The 17,949-nt window shown below is 46.9% G+C and overlaps 2 protein-coding genes and 2 long non-coding RNA genes across 8 annotated transcripts; 2 read left to right on the top strand and 2 right to left on the bottom strand.

Moving 5' to 3' along the window:
- Positions 1-999: 999 nt before the first annotated feature.
- Positions 1,000-5,344, bottom strand: LOC135287159 (uncharacterized). 4 transcript variants are annotated; one of them, XR_010350999.1, is made up of 4 exons: positions 3,959-5,344; positions 3,756-3,863; positions 2,126-3,084; positions 1,000-1,560 (listed from the first exon to the last, which is right to left on the bottom strand). It is a non-coding gene; the product is annotated as an uncharacterized LOC135287159 (long non-coding RNA). The 4 variants fall into 4 exon arrangements; XR_010351000.1 differs by having other exon boundaries at positions 1,000-2,204; positions 2,300-3,084; XR_010350998.1 differs by having other exon boundaries at positions 1,306-3,084; positions 3,959-4,510; positions 5,147-5,344.
- An 84-nt stretch (positions 5,345-5,428) lies between these two features.
- Positions 5,429-7,562, top strand: LOC135287157 (uncharacterized). Of its 2 annotated transcripts, none has more exons than XM_064400506.1 (6): positions 5,429-5,653; positions 6,100-6,222; positions 6,485-6,574; positions 6,675-6,770; positions 6,911-7,139; positions 7,465-7,562. In XM_064400506.1, exons 1-6 carry the CDS (start codon positions 5,521-5,523, stop codon positions 7,541-7,543), a joined length of 750 nt encoding a protein of 249 aa, XP_064256576.1. In that variant the 5' UTR covers positions 5,429-5,520; the 3' UTR covers positions 7,544-7,562. The 2 variants fall into 2 exon arrangements, with proteins under 2 accessions (XP_064256576.1, XP_064256575.1); XM_064400505.1 differs by having other exon boundaries at positions 5,431-5,677.
- Positions 7,563-8,143: 581 nt separating this feature from the next.
- LOC135287156 (uncharacterized) lies at positions 8,144-13,610 on the bottom strand. The gene is made up of 8 exons (XM_064400504.1): positions 13,474-13,610; positions 13,249-13,310; positions 12,622-12,772; positions 12,230-12,486; positions 11,941-12,026; positions 11,457-11,578; positions 10,898-11,006; positions 8,144-10,596 (listed from the first exon to the last, which is right to left on the bottom strand). The coding sequence occupies exons 1-8, from the start codon at positions 13,562-13,564 to the stop codon at positions 9,321-9,323; spliced, it is 2,154 nt and encodes a 717-aa protein (XP_064256574.1). The 5' UTR covers positions 13,565-13,610; the 3' UTR covers positions 8,144-9,320.
- On the top strand, positions 11,510-15,465 carry LOC135287160 (uncharacterized). Its single transcript, XR_010351001.1, has 3 exons — positions 11,510-11,656; positions 11,823-12,047; positions 12,647-15,465. It is a non-coding gene; the product is annotated as an uncharacterized LOC135287160 (long non-coding RNA).
- Positions 15,466-17,949: the final 2,484 nt, after the last annotated feature.

Here is a 17,949-nt window from a genome sequence, read left to right as displayed (position 1 = left end):
GATTCTCGAAACAGGCAGAGCTTAGCAGAGGTTTCTTCCTTGACTTGCTCTGCTAAGAATTACTAAAATTTAATGAAGCCAGTGATGTGTTGTAGCAGACGGTTCGATGTATTTAAAGTTCAGCTCTCTGCAGCCTGTGGATCAGCCTTGTCCATGAGAACATGGCAAACACAAAGCAGACTAAGAGGGCAGCAAGTTCCTGCTGTGCTTTCCTAATTCACCTTGATGAAAAAAAGCCCTGAATACATCCCAAGCCTTGACAAGATGTGATAAATGTTAATGGAAGGAGCTGTGCTTCCTACAATGGTTTCATTATTAGCATCAAACAATGCATTAACATTTGTTTTATTAATGGAAAAATATAGTTTAATAGTCTAATCCATTGCTAGCAGTGCAAGGCAGAGCTTAATCGAAATTGTGTTCTTTGGGATTTTTTAACCTGCAAAGCAGACCATGCAATGTTTGGGCTGAACAATTGTATCTGTAATCACCAAAATTTACTGTATCTCCTTCATTACTTGTTTCTTCTCCAAAGCAATTTCCCTGCGATGTTTAATTAAGCAATCCATTACAGATTCATCAACTTTACAGCAGAAACAAATATATATGGCAAAAACTCTCTATTGCGAGTGAGAATATTTTTTATTGCTTACAACCTAAATAATGGAAGGTGTCATTTGTGTTAGTTACCCAGCAAGGCTTAGATTTCAAGACTCATTTCTTTTGGGAAGTCTCTGTCTTTTAAAACTTGCATTAAAGATACACAAACAGATATACCCTGCTTTGACAGCCACACTTCCATCTGCTCCCATACCCACAACAGGAACTGATACTGGGAACAAACAATCCTAATGACATCCAGGTGGCTGGACCAGTCCATTATCAAGAGATGTTTGGGGTTTCTTTTTTGTTTTCAGAGGAAAAACAGGCAGGTCTAGTGGCAGGGGGGTTGGAACTACGTGGTCTTGAGGATCCCTCTCAACCCAAACCATTCCATGATTCTATGAAAAATATTCTCATTTATTGGAAGTCCTTCTCTAGCAGTATTTAGTTCCCTCTTTGACTCAGAATTTTGTCACCTTGGGCAATTCACCTCACCTCTAAGTCCACAGTTCAATCTTAAAACAAACAAACAAAAAAAATCACAAATTTAGGAGAAATATTCAAATTTAAAACAGAATGTAAGAATCCCTTAATAGGGGATTGTAAAAGGACACACTCAAAATACTTCTTTCAATCACTCTTGGATTAAGGGTGATACTGGCAGAGTCAATAAACTGATGGCATTTCAATCCTACCGCAGAGTTTGACTTCAACTGTGAAATGTTTTATAAGGCTTAGGAAAAGAAAAGAGAAGTAAGTTAAAAGGGATTGCTAGACTATTTTCAACTTTCCAGACTCCATTTCCAAGCTGATGTCACTTCCCACATCATCTCTTGACATCCTGTGGGCTCATGCAGTGACTTGATTCCGTCTTTTCTCTCAGAGCTTGTTCCAACATCTTAAATGGTCCTTATGGGTCTCTTCCAACTCAGGATATTTTGTTCTTCCATGATGAAGCTGCAGGTTTAAAAAAGGACTCTGGATTTCTTTGGTGCTGCCCTTCAAAAATGCCCACCCCTCACCCCTGTGCTATTCCTTGGCACTGAAGTATTTATGCAATAAAACACTGAACAACAAATAGGAACCCCCACTGTGAGAAGATTGTAAGGAAAGATGGAAGCAGAGCAGATAATCTGTACCCAGGTACATTAGGCATTTAATTTAAATTGTTTGGGTTTGTTTTCTCATGTTTACATCCTCAAGCAATTTAAGATTGGCCCCGGTCTGACAGAAGGGAAGTATTGTTTATGTCATACAAATCACTAAACCATAAGCAATTTCATTAAATGTTTCTACACCCGTGAAGCAAATGAGAAAACAGCTGGTTATTGAGTTTTACTGAAATCTTTGTTTGAACACACAGAAATACTTGGCTTAATATGGGCAAAATCTGGTGTAGCAGCAAGTCCTTGCCATGGGATTGATAAGGATAGCTTACAGTAGGATTGATAACAATAGTTTGCAATAGGATTGATAAGTACAATTTGCAGTAGGATGGATAAGGGAAGTTAAAATTCTTAACTGTAACAATCCAGGGATATTGTGCTTGAAAATGAAGTGTTATTTCCTTGTTTTACCTGATTACCAACAGGTTTTTTTACCTGGATGGGACAGGAGGGGAAATTCCAGTGAGTAACAATCTAAATAGGAGGTTTCTTGTGTACTTTGAATACAGAAATGATAAATAAAAAGTCACCTAGTAAACCACTAAATCCAGTCATGCAAAAATGAGCTCATAAACACAACAATTGTGTTTTTCCCCTGCAGTGGTGTCTCTTGGGATTATTCCTGGATGGTGCAGGTTGAAAGCTGAGGAGCTGCTGGTTTTTGAAGGCCCTTTATAACATGCAGGGAAAGGCTCTGCGAAAAGATTTGTCTGAAACCAGGATCCACCTGCTGAGGGCTGCTGTCTAAAGTATCCTACTCATGGTTTAGCCCTCACCCCACCCCACAACATCTCACTGACCCCTCACAAATGCTGAAACCCAACACCTGCAGAGTCATGGTCACAAAGCTGAGCTGGTGAAAGGGCTCCAACAACATTCTTTGCCCCCACTGGCTTTTCCCTCCTCATTTCCCGGGGATTTTCACTGGCTCAGCCAGTGGTTTATTTCCTTCTTCTTTAGTCTTTTAGCCCCATCTAGTGCTGAAGCCAAATAAAAATCTCTATTCTTTAAGTAAACTGAAGAAAAAGCTTTTTCCCCCATCCCTGGAAGTGTCCAAGGGCAGGCTGGACGGAGTTTGGAGCACCCTGGGATAGTGGAAGCTGTCCTGGCCCATGGCAGGGGGTGGCACTGGGTGGGCTTTAAGGTCACTTCTAATCCACATCAGTCTGGGATTCTTTCACCAGCCCAAACTGGTCTTCAAAGCAATTGGTCTTCAGAGCACAACTCCTTTGCTTTTTAGGGAATCCTGGAACTCCTGGGTCACTGCAGCGGGGATTTTGTGACAGAGATGTCCTGGACAAAAGGGCTTTGCAGCCTGTGAGAAGAGAAAAGCATCAGGTAAAACCAGCATCAGCTGGTTTAGTAAACACTGTTTGGCAACCCTGCACAAATCTGTTCTACATTCTTCCTTCTTCAAAATTCATGACATATAAAATGTTATTACACCCCTGAATACAAATTGCTTGGAAATACTGCGTTTTTTAGTGCTCTGGTGCTAATTATGATGTAGGAAAATCTTTTCTTTCCCCCAGGATAAGTGTCTTTTGGTAGAAACATTTTAGAAATGGGAGATTTGAAAACCAATACATTTTACAAGTCAGAGCTTCTGTTCTCCTTCCCATCACTTTTCCCTAGATGCAAACAAAGATGAAGGGGGTGGATACATTACACTGATATTGTATTAAACTGGGATCAAAACCTACATTTATTTTCTAACATTTGCTAAAACATTACAGGGCAGTGACAAGCACAAGAGTAGAAAGGCTGCCTGTCGATGTTATAAGAGTCCTAATTTTTATTTTCTTGCCATGAACACGAGATTAGATCATCCATTATCAACCTCTGAGGCTGCACAGATTTGTCAAGTCTCCCAGAGCAAATACCCACTGCAGCTAAGCAGGTAATTTGGGAAGAAACCTTCTGTGGTTTGCGTTTCCAGCACATGAATTTGGGCATTTCATTTGAGAGAGTTAGGGTAGTCCTTACCTGGCATTTTCACTATAAATAAATTTCAAGTCTTGCAGACTTCTGGGCTATGAGTTATTCTGTTATTATCTCAGACTTTCTATATCCACACTGACACGCAGCTGCTCACTGTGGAAACAAATGTAGTGTGCTCTGGGTAATTCCGAGCATAATTTAAGCACTAATTAAACAATGGATTTTTATTGTGATTCTTAAATATTTACCCAGTGCAAGGAGCATCCCTGAAGAACAGACACCTCAACAAACATTCAGGAACATGGCAGTCATGCAATATTGTGCATTGACTTATTTAACACAAGAGAAGGGACAGCAACAGCCCAGGGAGCAAGAACATGCAAACCAATTTTATTAAAGTAATTAAATCTTTTTCTAACTTTTTCTTTCTTCCAAACTGACCAAAGGTAGATTAATGTGGGAAGGAAGGGTGGATCTTTGGTAGCATGCTGCCCACACTGTCCTCAACACAACCCTGAGCTCAGAGGGAAAGGTTCAGAGAGGGGGATTGAGGGCAGCACTGCTGGAAAGTCAGATTGGACCAAATATAAATTGCCTAATGAGTATTTTTCCCTCATTATTAAACCCCTACCTTTCTACTGCAGTCACAGCATAACCTGTGACTCTTACCAGGCTCAGCTGCCAACAGATGAATCCTCCTCTCGACCATGGAGAAAATTCTCCAGTAGTTCAGAGGACCAGCTGACATTTCTAACTCTGCTCACAGAAAATCAGTTCTGGGCTTCCCTTTGGGAACTGCCCTGCAGGAAAACCATGGTTACAGCACAAGCTGAAGCTCCAGTTTTTTGCTCCCTCCCATCTTATATTTGTCACATGTTTCGGGGTGTGATCAAGCCTCATGCCCAGATCTGGTTCACTCCAAAACAGGACTTGAGGTTCAGTGCTGCATGCACACAGATTTGAGGATTAATACCAAACCAGACAATTCTACATTGTTTTGTTTGCTAAAACCTTCCCCACAGCAGCATCCACACAGAATTAGGTACCTACATAGGTTTGTTTTGTTTGGTTTGCGAGACTAGCTGCAGCTTAAATCTGTGTTTGTGGTATGTGTTTTGAGGGGGGAAAAAGGGATAAAAGTTGTTTTGTGGTGGGTCTAGGGGGGTTTGGTGACTCCAGAGGGGTTGTAGGTTATATAGTGATGCTGAAGGAGAATCTGGTGTTGGGAAGCACTTGGGTTTGGACATCCACAAGCCAAATTTTGGCTCCTAAACTGCAACTTCGCTGCTTTCCTGTATCCTGAGGATCAGCTGTGTTAAGTATCTCCCATCTCCTTCCCTAGTGGAAGGTGTCCCTGCCTGTGGCAGAGGGTTGGAAGTAGATGGTTCTTATGGTACCTTCCAACCCAAACCATTCTGGGGTTCTATGATTCTAACCCTCAACAGAAGCGCTGTCCCAAAAATCAGTCTGGTCTCCATTTTTCCATCAAACAGCTAAAAATCATGAGTTTGGAGTGCCTCCTTTTGCTCTGGGGTTTGCTCTGGAGGCAGATGAAGTCCCAGGTAACCCATGCAGAGCTTCCTAGAGCAGAGGGCCTCAGGTGGGCTGGGATAGGGCCATGCCCACACTGTCCAAGGCACCTGCAGGACATGTGGAGCTCCCCTGGAGACAGTGGAATGTTGGTGGTAGAAGCCTCTCCTGAGGTCACACAGCCTTCTGAGGGTTGATGCAGCCCCCTGAGGGGTCACACAGCCGGGCTGTGGTGTGCAGTGCAGGCGGGTGAGGCTTCAGCAGCACCTGCAGCCTCATCATGATGTGGACACGGTGGTCCATGGCCACCATCGTGCTCCTGGCTTTCCAGAGAGCCCTGACAGTCCTGGTGTCCCTGGTGATCCTGTTATCCCTGATTGCCCTGCTAGTCCCCAGGGCCCAGCTGCCCACTGGTGAGTCAGGACCATCGGGAGCAGGTAGGTGGGCAGGGAGGGGCAGTGGGGCAGGTCCCACAGATCCCTTCAAGGAACATTTAGGTTTCAATATCCTGTTGATAGGAAACATAATACTTTTTTTTGGCTGATGCTCAGCTGTGCAGCAGAGCAGGGAGGCTCAGGGATGGGCCCAGAACACACAGCTATGCAGAACATTCCCTCCTAGGTTCCAAGGCCCTGGGCTGCTTCCAAGAGCAATGCCAGCAGGATTGTTGGGGTTGGGTTTAGTTTCTACAGAGTTTGTTTTGGATCATCATGGGTCAGACACCTGGCACCTGCCTCCATGGTGCTCTCGAGGGGAAGGGACAGTCAGGTCCACAGAGCCATTCCATGTTCCAATCACGGTTCCTGCCACGGAAAGTTCATGGAAATATTTCATTTGAGCTTCTCTGTTCTGTTCACAGCTGTGGATGGAGGCAATGGAGATCCAGGTGCTGGATCTGACTCTTCTGGACCCTACTTGGCTTTTGATTTGTTTTGGGAACTGCCAGCTCAAGGCCCAAATGCGAGTGAGGCATCTCCTCCAGGTATGAGAATCCATCCTTGCCTGGATGTGCTGGGTCATTCCATGATCCTCTCCCTGTGCTCCTGGTCAGTACGGACAGGGAATACCACAGAGTGTGACAGAAGCTCCTCATGGGGGTCAGGTGTCCCTGAGCTTTTCCATCTCCTCAGCTGGACCAAGCACCATGAGGGTCACTGGTCAGTCCTGACCAATAACACAGCCCAAGAGACTGATTGCACAGCCAGGGATTTCTGTGGTGGAAATTTTTCATTCTTTCCCTTAAGGTCTGAAGAATGAAACTGGATTGGGAAACATTTCCTGGCCATTAATGGAACAGTCTGAATTAATTACTTTACTGAAGGAAACACTTCCAGGTACGAGTGACTCTTAATCACAGGAGTTGGGGAGCTGAGCTTTTAGATTCCCATGAGGAAGGGAGACTTGGAATTAAACTTGCACACTTTCGCTCTAAAGTGCTGGAGCCCGAGCCTGTGGATAAGGAGGCACCTCAGGAAGGTCATGAGGCAGTGCCAGTGCCTGGGAGAAACAGTGAGGCCCTTGAGCCAACAAGTGAGTCAGGAACCTCTGTCTCTTGGCCATCCCTCACCACCTCAGGGTAGAGGTTGTGGCCATTCCTGTGTCAGGGACACACACCCATACCCTCTGTGAGTGCAGTGAGATACCCACCACCACTCTCACCCCATTCCTAGGGATGTCAGAGATGTGGGAATATCCTCCAGGTGTGGAAAAGAGATTCAGCACTGCTGAGGACACCAAGAGAGACCCAAACACTGTGGAGGGCATGGCAGACACAGGCACAGTTGATGCTCAAATCACCTGGAGTGTCTTTGTAAGAGCCTTCCTTATGTCTGTGGTCTGCAGCCTGATTGTTCTGCTGCTGCTCAAGGTGGCCCCTGCATGGGCAAAAGACATAAAAGAGTGAGTGACTTGTGGGGTGTGGGGGGTTGCCAAATGTGGGTGCTGGCGGGCTGAACCTGCCATGAGGCATTTCCAGGGTTGCCAAATTTTGGTACAGGGTAGTTGGACCCGCCAGAAACGGAGCTCTGGATGCCCAGTTGGTCACTGGCCAAACTCAGCAGAGATTTGTGCTGGGAGCTGGTGCCCCATGCTCTGTCCAGAGCTCTCTGTGCCCGCAGCTGCTGGGTGTCCACCTCCCATGGGATGTCCAGCACTGCTCCACATCCTCATACCCACCACATACCCAGCCACAGCAGGGCTTCAGCAGCTTCCTCTCTCTCCACAGGCGCCTCACAGCTTTGAGAGCCAGTTCTGAGCTCCTAGACAGTGAGACTGGAGACAAGGAATTTGTGGTAGAAGTCTAAATAAAGATAAGCAGCACAATGGTCTGTGTGAGTTTTGGATTGAAAGGAATTCTTGCTCTTTGCTCCATTCTCTGGAGAGTCCATGTGCAGCTCCCCCCGTCACAAACAAGACTCAGCCATGTTAGAGCGGGTCCAGAGGAGGCCTTTAAAATTATCCCAGGGTTGCAACAGCTTCCTGGAACAGAAACCCTGTGAGATTTGGAGGTTTTCTCTTCCTCATCCTGGAGGAGAAAAGGTCCCAGGAGACCTTGTTGTGACCATTCAGTGGATAAAGGAGGTAATGGGAAAGTCACAGAGATATTTCTTTACCAGGGTCTGCAGTTCCAGGTCCAGGGATGAGGTTTTTACATTGCCAGGGGACAAGGTTAGATGGGATATTGGGAAGGGACTGTTCCCTGTGAGAGTGGTGGGGTCCCAGAATCGAATTCCCAGAGCAGCTGTGGCTGCCCCATCCCTGGAAGCGTCCAAGGGCAGGCCGGGCAGGGGTTGGAGCAGCCTGGGTTAGTGGGAGGTGTCCCTGCCCATGACAGGGGGTGGCACTGGATAGGCTTTAAGGTCCCTTCCAACCCAAACCATTCCATGACCTTATGTGATTCCAGGTAAGCAATGCAGGAGCTTTGCACTACAGCAAATTTTTAAAGTATGGAGCAGCTTTGTTCGTTCTTACCAACATTTAATAAGTGCATTTGTATATTCTTGTTTCTGGCACATTAACATCTTAAATATACGTGGCCATATCCCATATTTCAACTGAGATTAAAATGTGAAATAAAACAAAACCAGTCATGAATAAAAGAACAGGGTGAACATTTTACCCAGAAATACACAATACTGTAAAAGCCAAATGGAAACTCACTAGAATTCCCTTAAAACATAGCGCCATTTTGAATACTGCATACAAGCATTTACAGGTATCTCTTTCTGGAAGAATACCCTGTATTTACAGAGACTCTTAAAGTGAACAGAACTCAGTGTTGTGCTGGAGTTTTGGGGGTTTTTTGGTTTTTTTTTAATAGAGGTCATAAAATACAGTGGAAAAGATATATCATTTACTTTGGGGACATTTATTGAAACTATCAGTGCTTAAACCTAAGGAACTAAAGGACAAGAAATGGATATTGCAGGTATGCAAGGAATGGGTTGTGCAATACAACAGTGAATTCTGTTTAATTTGCTATTCTGGAAATTTTTCTTTTAATAAAAATCTCTCAGGGTGGTAGTGGTAGCACCTACTGCCTTCTGGGAGAAGGATGCATGGATCTCATCCCAACAACAGTCAGGAGCAGCACCTGGAATGGGGTTTGGTCTCTGTCAGGGAGGCTCCCTGGGAACAGATCTGGGAGTGTCTCCTAGCCTCTCCTGGATGGCTTCAGGTCAGGACACTGACAGGAGGACAACTCTTTCTCTCCCTCTCTTTTCCCTTTGCTGCAGCCTCTCCAGCAGCAGCAGTTTGTTCCTGAGCTTTGCCAAATCCTCCCAGAGAGGCTTTGTCTTTCCAATGGGGATCTAAAAAGAAGCCTTGTTCTGAATTAGGCTTACTGTAACCCCAGGATGTGTCCTGAGGTTCCTTCTTGTTGGAAAAGGAGTCCCTCAACCCTGGAGATGGATGACCCCACAGTGGCACCTTGGCCATGACGTCCAGCAGAGCTGAAGGATCTTTGAAGATCCCTTCACTAACTCTGCATTCCTAGGAGGAAACAGCCTCCCAGAATGGCAGTTCCTGTTCCAGTCCTGTCCCTGTTTTGCCACCTCAGGTGCTGCTCACCCTCATCCCTGCTCACTCCACCCAGGGCCACGGGCCCCTGGCGACCATTTCTCTCTTCTTCAGCATGGGCAACTGTGAAGCCACAGCATCCTGTGGGGGCAGAGGGGGCAGCAGACGGGAGGACTCAAACCTGTAGCCTGCCAAAATGCTCTTCTGAGGCTCTTTGAGCACTGACCAGAAGATCTCGGGCCTGGCTCTCAGGCCCTGTGCTGCCTCAGCCCCCGGCTGCTGCAGGATGAACACCTTGGAGACCTGAGGCTTCCTGGCCTGGGCACTCCATGGCAGTGATGTGCTCCCAAGAGGGACTTTCCTTTCTCCTCCTCTCCCAGGAAGAAGTTTCTTTTCTCTTTCTCTCCCAAGGAGATATTTCACTTCTTCTCCTTTGAGACAAAACTTCTTTTCTTCTTCTCTTCCAAGAGGAACTTTCTTTTCTCCTCTTCCATGAAGAACTATTTTTTCTTCTTTTCTTCTGGGAGAAACTTTATTTTCTCCTCTTTTGGGGTGAACTTTCTTTTCTCCTTCACTTTCAAGAGCATTTTTTGCTTCTTTTTCTCTTTTTTGTCCAACTTTCTTTTCTCCTCGTCTTCTGAGAGAATCCATTCTTTCTTCTTGTCTTCTAAAAGAATCCATTCTTTCTCCTTCTCTAAAAGAACCCCTTCTTTTTCCTTCTCTTCTGAGATGAGCCTTTTTTCCTTCTCTTTCAAGAGATTCCCTTCTTTCTCCTTCTTTTCCAAGCTGAACTTTCTTTTCTCCATCTCTCCTGAGATGAGTTTTCTTTTCTCCTTCTCCCCCAAGAGATTCCCTTCTCTCTCCTTCTTTTCCAAGTTGAACTTTCTTTTCTCCATCTCTCCTGAGATGAGTTTTCTTTTCTCCTTCTCCCCCAAGAGATTCCCTTCTCTCTCCTTCTTTTCCAAGTTGAACTTTCTTTTCTCCATCTCTCCTGAGATGAGTTTTCTTTTCTCCTTCTCCCCCAAGAGATTCCCTTCTCTCTCCTTCTTTTCCAAGTTGAACTTTCTTTTCTCCATCTCTCCTGAGATGAGTTTTCTTTTCTCCTTCTCCCCCAAGAGATTCCCTTCTCTCTCCTTCTTTTCGAAGTTGAACTTTCTTTTCTCCCTCTCTCCCAAGAGAATCTTTTCTTTCTCCTCTTCCTCCTCTTTCCCTCTGAGTTGCTGCTGCCTCTTTGTTGCTCTGCATCAACGCTTGGCCCTTGGGCACAGGCTTGCCCATGCTTTGGTCAGCCACAGGCTGCTTTCTTCTGGCAGCAGCCCCTGGGATCACTGGCAGCTTCCTGGAGGACACAGAGGGAGAGGTCTGGGGCCACATTCTGCCCACAGGAGCTATGTGCCCCTGAGCTGATGGCTGTGCCCAGCTCAGGAGATGAACCCCCTGAGCTGGAACCCTTGGCTGACACTTGTCTGTCCCCATGCATGGCTCCAGCTGTCATGAGGGACTCTTCTGGAGGGATGGAGAGGAACCAGCCCTGTGACATGGGGCGCTCCCAGCAGCCCCAGTCTGTCTGGTGGATGTGCTGGGGAACAAGCTCTGGCTGGATGAGGAAAAGGCCCCATGTCCTGAGCGTCCAGGCTCACCTGACCCGAGGGCTGTGCCTTATCTCCATCTCCTCATCATCCTGGGGCTGCTCTCCTGCCTTGGCAGTGGAACCCTGGTGAGCAGGCACGGGCAGGCCAGGAAGTCTCCCTGGAATCAGGAAGGACAGGGCTTGTCAGAACAGCATAGCTGTGATGCTACTGGCCACAAGTGACAGATGGAGATGCTCAGGCCTCTTCCTAACACATCCAACAGGGAATTCCCACTGCCCTCCTGCCACTGTCTCCAGAGGCCTGGCACCTTCCCATCCATAGTGCCAGGTTTGGGACAGAGTCTCTTCTGAATGCAGAGGTAATTTCTGGGAGCAAGTATGGGCCCTCAGATCCCCACCCGCTTGCTGAATCAGGGATGAGCATCTTGGGCACCTTCCAGCCCAGGGCTCAGCTCTTGTGGAGCCAGTCTTAGGAGAAAAGGCCATGACAAGCTGGCACCATGGTTTGGCACAATCAGATTCTTGTGACAATCATGGCTGGGGATTCTCTCGTCAAATCACAGCCACCAGTTGCCTGTGCTATGGAGACAAGTGGGGAGCTGCTTTACCTTCCATGCCTTGTCTTATGGGTGGCAAACTTATTTTGTTCCTCTTGTCCTCTCCAGGAACAAATCCAAAGTCCTTGAGATGATCCCTGGGCAGCAATGTGGGCTGAAGTGTCTGTTCAAAGCTGGAGACAAAGAGACAACACAATCCTGAGCCACATCCCCACCGGCTCTGGCCCCTTGCCACCATCACCTGCTCACAGGTGAGTTTGGCAGTAGGGTAAAGGCCACTGTTCTCCCAAGTGAATTGTGTCCCAACCCCAAGGACTGTCCTGGGAAATAGGCTCACTCAGGAAAGGATTCCTGGCCATGATGGGGAAACAAGGGTTGCCTAAAATACTCTCTCTGTCCCCTCGGGTCTGTTCACAGGGATGATGAGCAGGCAGGCACAAATGAGAGTCAGTGCTCTGCAGGACTGTTGTGGTCATGAGGAGAAACTGCTTCCAGATCTCTCCAGAGGCCAAAGCTGCCCGGGTGTTTGACTCACTTGGGAAAGACGATGACATGGCCACTAAAGCTCAGGGAAGCAACAGGCACCACCCGGGAAACCACAATGTCCAGCTGCTGGAGAGCCTGCAGCACAGAAATGTGAAGGTGCCAGCACATCCTCAATGTGGCCAAGGCACTCAGGAGAGGAGGAGTTCAGGGCAGGTAGAGCAGGTGGAATCATGCTCCTGCCTGGTCAGAGCCCCTGGCCAGATCCTGGTGTCCATATGCCAGTATTGCTGGGGAACTGCTATGGGTCTGCCCAAGCAGGGGGGAAACGAAAGGCTCACCTTGAGTGTAGCCCTGTCCTGGATTCTCTCCCCAGTCACTTTTTCCAGGAAGTCCAGGTAGAATCTCATTAGCACCATGCTGCCTTCAATGAGGAGCACACCCACATCCCTCAGAACAAAGGCGACACTCATGCCCTTCTCCAGGCAGTGGTACAGCAGGGACATGGTGCCAAGGATGCAGCACTCCACTTTCTTCCGGGACACAGAGGCCTGTGTGGCCACCTTGGCATATTTCAGAGGCTCCAGCTGCTTACCCCCTGGAAAACCATGAGAGGGGATTGGAGGAAGTTCCCCAGGGCTTGGCCAAAGGCATTTCCCAGGAGGTGCTTTTAGAAATGTGGTGTGATAGTCTACTTCATCCTGGGCCTGCAGGGTTAAATCCTCTGTCTTACCAGCCAGATCATCCTTATTTTCCAGGTTTTGGACTCCTCCAAGATTCCTCGCCAGGTGGAACACTGGCCTCTGCAGGATCACAGTCTTGTTCCCCACCAGGGTCTCTGTGTGGACCACATCAAAAGACCCAAGGGTGGGAATTCGGATCCCCTGGAGAAGAAGGGAAAGGCCCAAAGGGTGAGAATTGGTCAGAGGGAAGAGCTGAGGATGATTCCATCAAGGAACGGTGCCTTTGACCAAACTCTGACAGTTCCCACTCTTCAGACGTCAGGACAGTGGGGAGAGCCCTGGGGAGGAGATGCTGGGGGCCCTTTTTTCCCTTCACCCACCAAAAAATCCATGCTGGAGTCAGACAGAGGCAGCTCAAGGACACCCTGACTCTCCAGTGACCGGCCTCAGCCCTGTGGTACAATGCCACCTCCCAGAGGCGATACCACTCTTGCCCAAGCTCCATTTGTCCCTCAGCAGGAGATTTTGGGGTGAGCATCCTGCATTCTGAGGAGGGCAAGAGGGACTGCAGACCATGATCCATGAGGAGGGCCATGGGATCTCCTCACTGCTCTTCTGGGTGGGCAAAGAAGGACGTTGGTATTGTCTCAGGGTGTTGTCCCAGGGTGTTGCCCCACCTTGTGCAGCAACAGCTGTTGTTGGATGTTGCTGGCCACTGCATCCCAGACAGCCTTTCGCTCTGGAAAACAAGAAAATACCAGGTTATGCTGTGTTTCTGCTGGCTCTCAGCCTTCCAGCATCCCTAGCATGTGTCACAGCTGTCCCCAACTCCACAGGGGTCAGTGCTGATTCTTTTCCCCACATCCCTGAGAGGACAGCTACAGCAATGCTCCTGCCTGTACCTGTGGGGGTTATGCTGGGCATCGTGAACACGAACTCCATCCCACCCCAGAAATCCATCTGGGTTGGGCTCACACCACTGACAACAGCCATGCCCTCAGTGATGAGGATGTTCACTCTCGGGGCTCTCTCCAGAGAGCAGAACCTACCTCCCTGAGGCCCCTCGTGTCCTGCTGTGTCACAGGCTCCGTGTGACATCACAGTCCCACTGCTATTCCAGATCAGACTTTTGAAAAATGATGCTGAGGGCCCTTTAAATAGGCTTTGAGCTTTAAAATCATAAGCCTTGGAGCTTATGAGTGTGGTTTTGTAGTCCCAGAGAGTGGGTTTGGACCTCAGATCAATTCTTTGGTCTGCCAAATGTGGGCTTTGGGAATTTAAAAGTAATGCTCTTCTCCCTAGTTTTGAGGCTTGTATTATAAATAAGGTTTTGGGCTTGGAAAACTCAGTGTTGAGTCTGAGAAATAATCAACAATAATCTTCTGGACCTTGAAACTGTGTTTTGAAACCTCTACATTCTTTTTTTCCCTTTTTGTTTAAAATAGTGTTTCAATTGAGGGGTTTCATTACCCAAGGATTTCTTTCCTCAGGATCCCATTGTGAGGCACCAGCTCTTAAAGCAAGCAGAACTCAGTGTTGTACTAGAGGTTTGTAAGTCAGGGAAAACAGAGACATTAAAATACAGTGAAAAAGATAAATGGCTTGACTTTAGAGACATTTAATGAATCACTCAGTGCTTAAACCCCAGTGAATTGATGAATGCTGTAGACTCCTCCAAAACAACTGGAATACAAAATACCAGATGACAGGATAAAATTGGCTTATAAAGTGAGCAATATTGTGATTTGGAGTGACCTCCAGGCTCCCTAATCTTTAACAGCAAAACCGTTCTGACACCAAGGAAAGCATGATGGATCTTGTATGGCATTCATCTGCCTCTTCAAAGATGTCAAAAGCTGCTTGGGAGAGTTTATCTGACTCCAGTCTTCAGTGATCAGAGATGCCAAGGGGATTAAGGAGGGAATTTGATGCAGTCAGAGGTGTTACATTTTAGGAAGACAAACTAGACATCAAACCCAGTGATTTAAAGTCATTAGAGAGAATGAGGGCAACCTTAAAGCAATTTGAGAGGGAAGCAAAAGCAAAGGCTTGTTCCAGGGTCAGAGCACACAGAAAAGTCTGGGGTAGATAAAGAAAAATCTCTATGGCTGAGGTGACAGCTGAGGACTCCTGAACCTCCACCAGAGACATTGTTTGTCCTTGCATGATCAGCATTCGACAATGGAACCTCAGTCCTGTTTGTAAAATATAATTTATCAAAACGTCTTATTGTATATGATTCCAAATGTGCCTCTCAAACAGGAAAGGTTCCCACTTAAAGCCATAAAGTTTTGTCTGTCCAGGCTCTGCCCTGTTTGCCCCTCATTAACCCTCTCATGTGCTCCTCAATTGCACCTTCAGTTCCTCAAATATGATGTACAAATCTGATGCCTTTCAATAATGTCTGGTTTAATCGCAACACACCTCGACTCCAAAAGAAACAGTGATTCCCTCCAACATCAAACCAAGGGGATTCAAAAAATGCCAGAGAAAACCAAGTGTGCTGGTTTGATTTGGATTTTTACCATAAAAATAAACATTCAAAAAAGTCTTCAACTGTAATTTCCTTATAGGTAGGGGACGCAATACAACCAGCACGCAACCTGTGGTTATTTCCACATTTGAATATATGCAACTCCAGTATTTCCTGGGCATGGACTTGTCAGCATGAATTGGGGAATAATATTGAATTTTGGGGTATAATATTGATTTGGGAACAGAAATTCCCTGAAGCTGCAAAGCCACACATCATCCAACTCAGGCACCAGAGAGCAGGAAGGGAAAACAAACAGAAGCCAGGAGGAGGAATTAATGATGCATCTCATGAAGAGAAGTCAAAATTAATTTGTTGTTTTGGAGAAGGCAGCTTTGAGAACCACGGCAATAGAAACTGAGCAATCAAATTGATGTCTTGCCTGTCAGAGCAAGAGCAATAAATTATTATTTTCCATTATTTAATTTTCCCTTTTAAAGCAAATACTTAATTCTGCTCAGCTTTAAAGGGTAAACAACATCATCTAAAACAACTTAAAAACATCAGCTTAATGAGCAATAACACAGACATTTACAGAATGTACATGGGGTTGTGATTCAGCTTCTTTTAAGTAGCAAGGAGCAACATGTGTTACTAGGAGGTGTTTTCCCGTGCAATTAATCACAGGAGCCTAATTAAAATTAACTCAGAGCTCAAATAAGCGTAAGAGAATATCATCTGTAGTCTACAGACACACAGGAACATCTGGAATGTTGCTTCCTTTACACCTTCCTTGAAGAATGGTGGGAGTTTCAGGAGCACATCCCAGAGACTTCATTTCCAAGGTCACCTTTGGAAAGTCTAAATATTTAAAAAAGATTGGTTGAATGTTAATTGCTGTTACAGGTGGAATTTTTTCAGATTTAATAATAATGGGTGATTATCCAAGTTTCATTTTGATGACCATATAACTAAAATCGTTATCAAAACTGTAATTACACAATTAATTAAAGCTACGGGGTGTATATTTTTCAACATGACACTGATATTTATGACATTTCTGGCAAGTTAATTGTGAGTTAATTAACACATACTAAATTACTAAAAGTGTTGTATTTCCTTTCAGTATAATTCATGTGAATTTGACAAACCCTCACAAAGTACTCAAAAAGGCCATAAATTATGTGATGTATGGACAAAGAAGTCAATAATTCTTTGATTTTACATAGATGGTTTTGACACTAAAAGAAGTCTTGGGCTAAGGCTGGTTTCAAAGAAAGAGCTGTGGCGGAAGCAATGTTGTGACAATATTGTGTTCCCCGCAGTTTGGTTTTGCAGCTACAGTGTGCCTGGAGCTCTGGGCTTTGAGGATTTGAAACTCTAAACCTAAGTGTAATGCTAACCCAAACACCAAGCAGTAAAAGCAGCCATGGGCTAATACTGCTTCAAAGGAATAAGAAGTATAGGAAGCCATGTTGTAGCAATTTTATACTCCCATCGGGATGCCCTTTACACCAGAAGTGTGTCTAGACATCTGGGCAGTGAGGTTTTTGGAAGGAGAGCACAAAACCGGCCAATGAAAAACACAAGTCAATGAAAAAAAAACGGCGGCGCCTGTCGCTGGAAACAAAACACAGCATCACAGGTTCATGATGTCACTTTCCAGAAGGCACCTGGCACTGTCAAACCAGCCACAGTTGTTTCAGGGGGCAGATAATGTCTGAGAGGCATCCTGATCCATGTGGAATTTCAGCAGGCAGCCGGCCACTCCGGACCACCGGGCCCTGGACACAAACGATGCCCTTTCCCCTGAGAAACAAAACTCACCAGGCCAGGTTCCTGATGTCAGTTTGCAGGAGGCACTTGGCACTGTCAAACCAGACACAGTTGCCTGTGGGTGCTCCTTGCATCTGGGAGATATCCTGATCCGTGCGGAATGTCAGCAGGCAGCCGGCCACTCCGGGCCACCGGGCCCTGGACACGAACCATGGCCTTTCCCCTGAGAAACAAAACTCACCAGGCCAGGTTCCTGATGTCAGTTTGCAGGAGGCACTTGGCACTGTCAAACCAGACACAGCTGTCTGTCGGGGTGCCTTGCATCTGGGAGGTATCCTGATCCATGCGGAATTTCAGCAGGCAGCCGGCCACTCTGGGCCACCGGGCCCTGGACACGAACGATGGCCTTTCCCCTGAGAAACAAAACTCACCAGGCCAGGTTCCTGATGTCAGTTTGCAGGAGGCACTTGGCACTGTCAAACCAGACACAGTTGCCTGTGGGGGCACCTTGCATCTGGGAGATATCCTGAAGCATGCGGAATTTCAGCAGGCAGCCGGCCACTCCGGGCCACCGGGCCCTGGACACGAACGATGCCATTTCCCCTGAGAAACAAAACTCACCAGGCCAGGTTCCTGATGTCAGTTTGCAGGAGGCACTTGGCACTGTCAAACCAGACACAGTTGCCTGTGGGGGCACCTTGCATCTGGGAGATATCCTGAAGCATGTGGAATTTCAGCAGGCAGCCGGCCACTCTGGGCCACCGGGCCCTGGACACGAACGATGCCCTTTCCCCTGAGAAACAAAACTCACCAGGCCAGATTCCTGATGTCAGTTTGCAGGAGGCACTTGGCACTGTCAAACCAGACACAGTTGCCTGTGGGGGCACCTTGCATCTGGGAGATATCCTGAAGCATGCGGAATTTCAGCAGGCAGGCGGCCACTCCGGGCCACCGGGCCCTGGACACGAACGATGCCCTTTCCCCTGAGAAACAAAACTCACCAGGCCAGGATCCTGATGTCAGTTTGCAGGAGGCACTTGGCACTCTCAAACCAGACACAGTTGCCTGTGGGGGCACCTTGCATCTGGGAGATATCCTGAAGCATGCGGAATTTCAGCAGGCAGCCGGC

Source organism: Passer domesticus, chromosome 28, assembly GCF_036417665.1.
Source record: "Passer domesticus isolate bPasDom1 chromosome 28, bPasDom1.hap1, whole genome shotgun sequence".
Classification (NCBI taxonomy): domain Eukaryota; kingdom Metazoa; phylum Chordata; class Aves; order Passeriformes; family Passeridae; genus Passer; species Passer domesticus.
This window is presented reverse-complemented; position numbering and strand designations above follow the sequence as displayed.

Coding starts and splice junctions, on each gene's coding strand:
- LOC135287156 (XM_064400504.1), bottom strand. CDS start 13,564: ATGGCTGTTGTCAGTGGTGTGAGCCCAACCCAGATGGATTTCTGGGGT. Junction 12,773..13,248: donor AACAGCTGTTGCTGCACAAG/GTGGGGCAACAC, acceptor CTTCTTCTCCAG/GGGATCCGAATTCCCACCCT. Junction 11,007..11,456: donor CATAAGACAAGGCATGGAAG/GTAAAGCAGCTC, acceptor TCCTGATTCCAG/GGAGACTTCCTGGCCTGCCC.
- LOC135287157 (XM_064400505.1), top strand. CDS start 5,521: ATGATGTGGACACGGTGGTCCATGGCCACCATCGTGCTCCTGGCTTTC. Junction 6,223..6,484: donor GAGTGAGGCATCTCCTCCAG/GTATGAGAATCC, acceptor CTTTCCCTTAAG/GTCTGAAGAATGAAACTGGA. Junction 6,771..6,910: donor TGAGGCCCTTGAGCCAACAA/GTGAGTCAGGAA, acceptor CCCCATTCCTAG/GGATGTCAGAGATGTGGGAA.